This window comes from Berghia stephanieae, chromosome 3, assembly GCF_034508935.2.
Source record: "Berghia stephanieae isolate SIO BIC M18660-M18661 chromosome 3, UCSD_Bste_1.3, whole genome shotgun sequence".
NCBI classification, from domain to species: Eukaryota; Metazoa; Mollusca; class Gastropoda; order Nudibranchia; family Aeolidiidae; genus Berghia; species Berghia stephanieae.
Genome location: NC_088362.1, coordinates 53575456 through 53585519, shown reverse-complemented (window position 1 = coordinate 53585519; position 10064 = coordinate 53575456). Strand labels below are relative to the sequence as shown.

Below are 10064 nucleotides of genomic sequence, written 5' to 3'. Positions count from 1 at the left end.
ATTATTATAATGATAGTACCCATGGTATCGTTGGTTAAAACATTCGCGATACGATCTCTTTTGTGAAACACAAGCCACCTACACCAACCTACTATCATTCAACAATCTAAACAGGGTTTAAAAAAAAAAAAATACAATAATGCATCTGTCATCTACCTATCCACCTTTATAATTATCAAAGTCGATTCTCGCAAATTCCTATGTAAGTAACAGCGCCCTCTGCCAGAGAATGACAATTTTCTTCTTCGTGCGGCTATGTGATCAAGTGGTATGACACTCGCTTTCGGATCGGAAGGTCCTGAGTTCGAGCTTCGCTCGGCGAATAATTGAGTCCTTGGAAAAGGCTCTTTACTCACATTCTCTCACCGTACTCAGGTGTAAAATGAGTACCTGGCCGTTAAAAGCGTTATCTCTGTCGGGAAAAAAATTGTAATATCGCCTAACAGGCGTCATGTTTCGTTCGACATGTTACATGTTGCTGTTGGTCAGGGACCCCTTGTAAAGCGCTTTGAGCACATTAAGTGGATATCGCGCGATATAAAAGCTCATTTTTTAAAAAAATGTAATTAACCGCGCCCTCTGCCAGAGAATGACAATTTTCTTTCTATTTTTCACTTTGTTCAGAATATGTGTAGGCCTATTTCAAATACATATTATTCGGTTTGAAAATGACCCTCAACAACGTGTCAACAATTGCCAAATCCGAGACTTCTTTTGATTGAAAGTTGAAGTCTAAAAAGTTTGAGATTTTGTGGATCAAATTGAGTGTCTTTTAAACCCGTTAGCTACTGTACTCTGGAAAGACAAGTATTTAAAATTTTGGCCAGAAGACCCATCTTCCAAATATCGATTGATTTAAACGACCCTCATCTTGGCAAAAACTCCCAAACTTGGGACCTCGTGAGGTAACCAGGTTTGAGAGTCTTCGTCGAGAGGATGTTATTTAAATCGATCAATATTTGAAGGACGAGTTTTCTGGCCAAATTTTTAAAAGATCTGTTTTGTCAGAGGTCTGGGTCTCCGTGCCACGTCCCTGTGAACGAGACAAGGGTCATAAACAGCATAGTCCACATTCCATCTCCCTTGAACGTAAAAGATAAGTTCTGTTTTCTAGTCTTCAGTCGGCCGTATGAGTTTGACGCATCGGTTTCACAGCATTATTCCTTATCAATCCCCACTGCTTTTGCTCTCCCCTCCTCCCACCCCCACCCCTCCCACGGATGTTAAATTATTTCTCTACGTACGTGTGCACCCTCCCTCCCTCCCCCACCACACGCAAACACAAACGACACGTCGTTATCTCTTATTTAGATGGCAAGTGGAATGGAGTGAGTGAAAATAAATTTAAATTGGCTTGCTCACGGTGCTGAAGGAATTTGAAACATGTTAGTTTCCGTGATGTGTAATCTATGCAACTCTCTACATGTGAGACATGGTCGCCGTATTGCTATTTATATATTTAATTTATTCATAAATTCAATTTGTTTCTAGGCAAACATATAAGCAGGTCTAATAACCGACGTGCACATATTTGCAGCTCTGATAACTCAATTCCTTATGGGCTCAATGTTATAATGGAAATCTAAAACGAATGACGCAAAATATTGTCCATAACAACAATGTTAAACTAGGCCTATAAGTGGGTTCTGATGTCAGACCTGCATATAATATGTACACATAGCTGATAACCAATCGCAATTATGATGGACAATGTTAAAATTGATTTGAATTGAGAGTTGTTTATTTCTAAAACAGAAAAAAAACGTGAGCTTTATAAAGCGCAATATCCACTAAACGTGCTCCTACGCTTTATCATTGCAACAGTGAGCCAATTACAATTTGGATTAGAAGACCCGTAAATAACTTTATTTAGTTAAGTGTGATTAATTTATGCGAAGCCGTAATGTAAACAAGATTTAAAGCGAGTGATCTCGGGCTCGAACCTTCGTGAAGACATTAATAATTTGTTCATCTTTGAGATGTATTTTATTGATGGGGTAGGGGTTTTTTCTTGGCTTTTTTCCGCCAGAGGATATCGGACATCAACCCTTTGCATTATTGTGTACCAAGGTGGTAGACGTACTTATTATGCCATTGGGAAATGACAATATGAACATTTTGGATGGTGACATTTCATTTAGACTAGATGAGATTGTGTGAGCCAAATCCCCCAAGTGGTTTCTTCATCTTTTCGTTAACATGACGCTCTATCGCTGGGCCATCAGCTATGGTTTCTTGTTAATCACACATTTCAATTAGCAAAAAAAAAAAAAAGGGTTTAGATTAAATTATGTGTGATGTACTCATTTTACACCTGAGTACAGTGAGAGAATGTGAGTAAAGAGCCTTTTCCAAGGACTCGACTATGCGCCGAGCGAGTCTTGAACTCAGAACCTTCCGATCCGAACGCGAGTGTCATACCACAAGACCACATAGCCGCATAAAAACTCGTATTTAAAAATGTGGCCAGAAACTTGTCCTTCAAATATCGATTGAGTTAAATGACCCTCATCTTGACAAAAACTTCTCAAACCTGGGAGTGAAGGAAAACCTCGCGAAGTCCCAGGTTTGCGAATTTTTTTTCCAAGAGAAGGTTTATTTAAATCGATCAATATTTGAAGGATGAGTTTTCTGGCCATTTTTTTAAATGCGAGTTTTCCTGAGTACGGCAGTTAACTGGTTGATGGGAGTTAATTCCGAATGGACTAGGAGGGGGAGAGTGGGGTAGAACATTAATATGGATGGGTAGATTGGTTATGAGGAGAGGAGGGAGATCCCATCGGGGTTCGTTCGTATAATTAGAGAGAGAGAGATGAAGAAAAGGAGGGCGCGAGAAAGAGAGAGAGAGAGAGAGAGAGAGAGAGAGAGAGAGAGAGAGAGAGAGAGAGAGAGAGACCTTTCCATAAAACCAGAGCCGTGAAGCTTTTTTGTGGGAACTAACCGAAACAATGCTTTGATTGTGTTCGGTGTGTACAAAGTGTCACTTTCGTTTACTCGCGCTCTTATCGGAGAACAGGGTGTTCTGTGATCGTAAATAGTGATATCAAAAACCCTTTGAGTGCGGGCTTGGAATTTACTTTAACCTGGCAACGTATTCTTACCATTAACACCAGCGGATGACTGGAACATCAACGCAATCTTTTTGTGAAAACGGCTCTGCATCTAACAGTCAGAATATTTTCTTGGAGAAACAATTGAAAAAAAAAGTTCCGTCTCGTAGTTCAATAGTTGAATTGTCATGTTGGTATTTAGGAGTTGGGGGTGGGGGGAGGGTGGAGAGGCGTTGGCGCAAGTAGAGGATACTGCGACAAGACACACAAATTAAATTATCTGGTTTCGCCACCTTTTCACCGGACACCGTCCGCTCTCGCTGGCGACAATGATTTTGATTGAATCATACACGGATAGACACCAATAATTCCCTATTGGTCTAGTTGCTTGCACAATGAGATCGTGAGAGGACGATGGGTTGGGGTGCTCTTTTTACTATATAAAGAGGTTTTCTTTTTTATTCGATGATGCCACCATCAGTCCAATTTTCTCATCTGGCTTCTGCTTGCAGTCATTTCGAAGAATCCAATAGTCTGAGGTATATATAGGATCTGTAGAGGGGAAGTAACTCAAGAATTAACGCATGTTTTCTCACCAGATAAATTTCTCTCCCCTTGTTTTTCCATCAACACCCTCAGTTTGTCTTACAGCTTTTGCTTTTTGTTTTTTTTATGATGCCGTTAGTTTCACCTGGGCCAATCTTTTGTTGAGAGGAAGGCTGTCAAAGAAATATATTTTAAAATATTTTTCCCTTGTAAATCGTCTCTCCATTATAAATTAACATAGCATCAATTACACAAATATTCATGTTTGATTATGTGTTTACTTCTATGAAGCTGGAAACTTACTTTCGGATGGCAATGTTGTGAGCTTCTTATCGTTACTGAGGACACTGTTTGTTGTTTTTTTATTGTTTTTTTCGTTTTTTTATTTGTTTGAGTAATTCTCACTAAACTGTATTAACACATAGTTTTGTGTGTTGGTCCGTAATACTTCCGGATGACAATGTGGTGAGGTTCCTAGTCAAGCACACACTCTAATCTATATTTATTAGCGTTTATGAATAATATTTTTGTGTAACATTGGAAAAGAGTGATTTTCCATCATAAAGTTTAATTAACCTAAAAAATTTCATCTCTCTCTCTCTCTCTCTCTCTCTCTCTCTCTCTCTCTCTCTCTCTCTCTCTCTCTCTCTCTCTCTCTCTCTCTCTCTCTCTGTCCAGATCCAAGGCAAGTGGGACAAGGCCCTGGCTGTTGAAGCCATGAGTTGGGTTTCCCAGAACACGGGAGAGCCTCTTCCTGGTGGCTACGACGGAGATATGGCGGTCACACAGGAATGGCTTAAGAATGGACTGATACTCTGCAAGTAAGTTGTTAATACATTTGAAACGGTATCTTTCCTTATAGATAGTATGCGCTTGGCTAAGAAGGTCATAACATTGCCATCCGGAATTATAACGTACAAAACTGTGTGTATCCATGAACGTTGATAGTCGGATTAATACAGTTCAGTGAGCATTACTCAAAACGCGGATGGCAAAAAACAATAACAAAGACCTGAGTGACGTCATCTTCGAACTATCTATAGATAGAAGGAAGTTGATGTCACTCAGGTCTTTGTTATTGTGTTTGTTTTTTTTTTGTTTTTTTTTGTTTTTTTGTTGGGTTTTTTTTTTCTGCCATCCGCGTTTATGAGTAATTCTCACTAAACTGTATTAACCAGACTATAAATGTTCAAGGTTACACATAGTTTTGTGTGTTGGTCCGTTATACATCCGGATGGCAATGTTTGTGAGCTTCAAAGCCAAGTGCATACTATCTATACCCATTTGAGCATTTATACAACGTAATATCCACTAAACGAGCTCATAGCGTTTTCCAGTGGGTCCCTAGCCAACAGTAACTCTTATCATGTAGGGCGATACATGTTGCCTTTTTCGGTGATATTACCACAGAGGCAACGTTGTTAACGGCCAGATACTCGTTTTACACCCGAGTACGGTGAGAGAAAGTGAATAAAGAGCCTTGTCCGAAGGATTCTACGATTTACCTCTTAGAGAACTATAGATAGTATGCGCTTGGCTAAGAAACTCACAACATTGCCATCCGGAAGTATAGTGGACTAACACACTAAACTAAGAGTAACCCTGAACGTTTATATTCTGGTTAATACAGTTTAGTGGCATTTACTCATAAACGCGGATGGCCAAAACCAATAACAAAGACCCGAGTGACATCAACTTCATTCTACCTATAATCCGAAAACGAGTGTCATACCACAAGACTCATAGTCATTATTGTCATCATTATCATCATCACTATCATCCAACATCAACATCATCACTATCACCCAACATTATCATCAACATCATCACTATCACCCAACATCATCACTATCACCCAACATCATTATCATCAACATTATTATCATCAACATCATCACTATCACCCAACATCATTACTATCACCCAACATCATTATCATGTTATGAATATACTGTAATATTGAATGTAGGCAGTGAATTTACAATATAATACTTTTACTGTGACACTTTTTTTTTTTTAAATGAGCATCTATATAGCGCAATATCCACTTAACGTGCTCAAAGCGCTTTACAAGGGGTCCCTGGCCAACAGCAACATTAAACATTTAGGACGGGACATGACGCCTGTTAATGTTAGACGATATTACAATTTTTTTCGGACAGAGACAACGCTGTTAATGGCCAGATACTCATTTTATACCCGAGTACGGTGAGAGAATGTGCGTAAAGAGCCTTATCCAAGGACTCGACTGTGCGCCGAGCGAGGCTCGAACCCAGGACCTTCCAAAGCAAAAGCGAGTGTCATACCACTAGACCACATAGCCGCATTTATAAACGTACTCTGTAATATTAGTTTTTAAACCAGTTAAATGCCGTGCTCTGGAAATACACCTATTTAAGAATTTAGCCAGAAAAATCGTCCTTCTTTGTACTTCAAATATCGATCGATTTAAATGACCCTCATCTCGGCAAAAGCTCTCAAACCATTTTTAAAAAATGTCATGTACTTTCTATATTGTTTTGTATTAATGTAAAGTAAAGCACCAAGAACCTCGTGGTTGAGGATACTGTGCGCTCTATAAGAGTAGTATTATTATTATTACTGTTATTATTATTATTATTGTTGTTGTTGTTCCAGATTGGCTAATTGGGTGAAGCCAACTGCTATCAAAGCCAGTCTTTTGGCAAAGCCCCCCACTTTGGCCTTCAAGCAGATGGAGCTCATCGGCCTCTTCGTGGACTTCCTCAAGAAAGAGAATTTAGTCCAGGAAAGTGAGCTTTTCCAGACGGTTAATCTGTACGAAAGTACTGATATGCCCAGTGTTCTCTTTGCAATTGGAGCTCTGGGAAGAACTGTAAGTCATAAATGTAGAACTTTTTTTTTTTGTATTGACAACTCGTTGATAATATTGTAAGGCAATTGCTTGCTACCCTTTGGATATGACACTAGACTATCACAAAGTACCATGTGGCTCTGTGGTATGACACTACTCACTTCCCTGAGTGGGGTTCCTGACCTCCCATAGTGGGCAGGGAGGTACTTACTGCGTCTTCTATCCCCCTTTATATCTGTTTTCCAACTTGCTTTCTGTCTTTGTTTTGGAATGAGATTTACTTGGTTTTGTTCTGGTCCTGGCCAGATCCCCTTGCTGAGAGGGAAACAGTCAAGTGTATAGTTAGTTTTTTCCTTGTAAATTATCTCTCTGTTATGTACTGTATTATGTTTCCTTTATATTATATGATTTGTAAAACATTTGAGTATATTTCTCTTCGTGCTTGTGTCTGGATGAGACTTTTAGGTGATCTTTGATAGTGTGCTCTTGGAATCTACACCTGTTTCTTATTTGAACCAATTCCGCTTTGTCTTACCTTTTCCTGTGTTCTTCTATTGTAATTCTAGAACTTTTTACAGTCCCATTTTCTTCCTTTTTACTGGCGCTGATATGACATTGGTGTGTTGCAAGCGCCGTAAAACCCTTAAAAACAAACAAAACAAACTACACATTATCTGTTGAAGTTTCCATCCTACTTGACTATTGTAATTTATCTCTTTGAGCTTCAAGCAGCATCATCGCATTCCATTGCTTTATCATGCTTCATAATCAGGTCATTTTCTTCTTTTTTTTTTTAATGATGCGTCGTGATGTGGAGCAACATATTTACTATAAACTATAAAATAATAAAAATTGCACCTAGTCATTCCATGAAGGAATTTAGATAATCTATCAAACAAAAATCGAATATCAACAGGAATCAGCCATGTTGTCCAAAATGAGCCTGTTCGAACTCAGGACATGCCGGGTCAGAGTGCAATGCTTTAGCCACTCTGCCACCCCCCCCCCCCCCCCCCCCCCAATATTAACTATGACTGTACCTTAAACCCTCTCCTTACCACCTATTGGAAAATCGTCATATTCGCTACGAGCCAACCAGCACTTTTATCATTCAGAATTCTTTTGTAAATCACACAATTTAAAGCAAAATGTTTTATACTAGCTGCTCTATAAAAACATGACAACGTGTTGTAGAGTTCATTTTGCTGATCAATATTATGCATAGAATGTATTTGTTGCATTTCTTTTTGAGTAAGAAAAAAACTATTTTTGTGTTGGGTGGGCATGAAATTTTGGGGAAAATTCTGAAAATGGCTGGTAAGGAAAGGGTTAATTACTACGAATGTACCTTAAATAAACCGTTATCTTATTTCTTTCTTTCTCTCTTACAGCTGCAAAAGGAAAATCGTGGATTCGGTGTCGCCGAGTCACAAGGAAAGAAGAAAGAGTGGACAGATGAGCAGCTGAAGGCTGGTCAGAACATTATTGGATTGCAGATGGGAACCAACAAGGGTGCAAACCAGTCAGGGCTGAACATGGGGAAATCTCGAGCCATTATGGATTAGATCATGTTTAGTGTTTGTATATTTATTGTAATAATATGACCAGCCAGTCGAGTAGTCTATCGTGGTTACCCCCAAAAATTAAAAAAGTTGGAAATGTGTATTAGTTTATGAGAGAAAAAAATGTGTTTGAGTACGACTGAATTGAAGGTATTCACAATCTAGTTTTGTTTTGTGTTTTTGTTTGTTTGTATTTAGGGGGTATGAATGTGATATGAAATGCTTTTGGGCATCATTATTGATGTATAGAATTCCTATATATTCATTGATTATTCTAAGCAATAATTATTATGTCTATTCAGTGCTTATTGGGATTATTATTAGACTTTTTTAAAAGTGAGTTAAACATACACAAACAAAAATATTAATAAATACATCGGAAGTGGAATGAGAATAGTTTTTTTGTTTTTAACTCAACATCTTTTTGCTTTTTCTTTACATTGAAACACTTTCTCTTTCAAAGAATGATGGAAAAGTATTTTTAGAATAAATAAAAACAATGAAATCCAAATGTCTTTTTCATAAAATCGCTCACTTCAAGAGAGTGTTGGAAATCAACTACATAATACTTTTTTTTTTTTTTAATTGAAGAAAGAAAGCAAATTTCAACATATTACTTTCCTTGCTTGGATTTAAACTCAAGATTCAGTGCAAATCTTATCAGTAATATTATGTGGGTATAACTACATTGTGAACGTTACCTTTTCAGAATTTTTACAGCGTTAATGTTAATAAGGACCACTCATTTTAATTATTTTTCTTTGCCATAAACGGACCAAACATGAAACATTCCAGTTCTTACAATTTCTGAGATAGCCCCAGATAACCAAATAGCAGTCCCAACGTTCTAATTCTATGCATCAATATTCCATGTTTTGTTTTGCTTTGTTTGGGTTGTATTTTTTTTTTATTGCTTTTAAAAAAATGTGTCAAAGGATTTTATCCAATGAATTATTGCCGTTAATGTTATTATAGTTTTTTTAATTTTACAACTGAAGAAAACAGTTACGTACCACTATGTATTTAACTTTAAATTTATGCCATTTTTTTAACGCCAGGAAATTTCCTGACAAAGATCTTCCTTTTTTTTTTCTTGAATTTTAATCTTTATGGTGCTCTCTTATCGCATGATGACAAATTGCATACACACCACCAACAACAACAACACACACACACGCTGTACACATCTTTTTTCTAACAAAATAAAGACCCGTTTTTGTTTTTAACTCCCCAGACCCAACCTGCCTTTCAATCTTTCTTTTAATAAGTCTATCCATACATACATTATACACACATTGCTTGTTTTAAAACGTAAAGCAAATAATCGTGCAAACAATTTTTGTTGAATTTTAATATGAATATATTAACTCCCCATAGAAGCACAAGAAAATGAGAAAAAAAAAAATTGATGGGTTTAGGAACCAGATTTCGATTTGAAATGAGTAATGTTTTCAAAGTGCCTGATTGTTTCAAATTGATTCACGTGATTATAAACATTGGTTTATTTTACCTATCTTACCAAACTCAGAATTCAATAAATTTGGTTTTAGAATGACACAAGAGATTTCCATTTACTTCTTGAAAAAAAAAAAAGAAAAACAAAACAATACGGGAGCTTCTTATTTAGCGCGATTTCACTATATATGCCAAAAGTGCTTTACAATTGGTCCCAAGTCAGGAACTCATTTTATATCAATACAATAGGATAATGTGAGTTAAAGAGCTTTCTCCAAGGACTCAACCTTGCACTGCCCAAAGTGGGACTCTATCAAGGGATCTGACGGCTAGTGTCAAACTACAAGACTAAGAAGCTGCCCAAAGTGGCCCTCGATCAAGGGTCCGAAGGCTAGTGTCAAACTACAAAACTACGAAGCTGCCCATAGTGGGATTCGATCAAGGGTCTGACGGCTAGTGTCCAAGGACAAAACTACGAAGCTGCCCAAAGTGGGACTCGATCAAGGGGTCTGAAGGTCTGACAGCTAAGTGTCACGTGACAAAACCACGAAGTTGCCCAAAATGGGACTCGATCGAGGGGTCTGAGAATCTGAAGGCAAAACTGGTGCTTTCACCTTC

The 10064-nt window shown here is 37.8% G+C and overlaps 1 protein-coding gene across 1 annotated transcript in view; it reads left to right on the top strand.

Annotated features, from left to right (window-relative positions):
• LOC144968005 (myophilin-like) overlaps positions 1–9548 on the top strand; it is a 37511-nt gene extending 27963 nt beyond the window's left edge. The window contains exons 2-4 of the mRNA XM_078905926.1: positions 4275–4417; positions 6234–6450; positions 7821–9548. Of these exons, the coding sequence (XP_078762052.1) occupies positions 4275–4417; positions 6234–6450; positions 7821–7994 (534 nt within the window). The 3' untranslated portion in view covers positions 7995–9548. The remainder of the gene's footprint in view (positions 1–4274; positions 4418–6233; positions 6451–7820) is intronic.
• Positions 9549–10064: the final 516 nt, after the last annotated feature.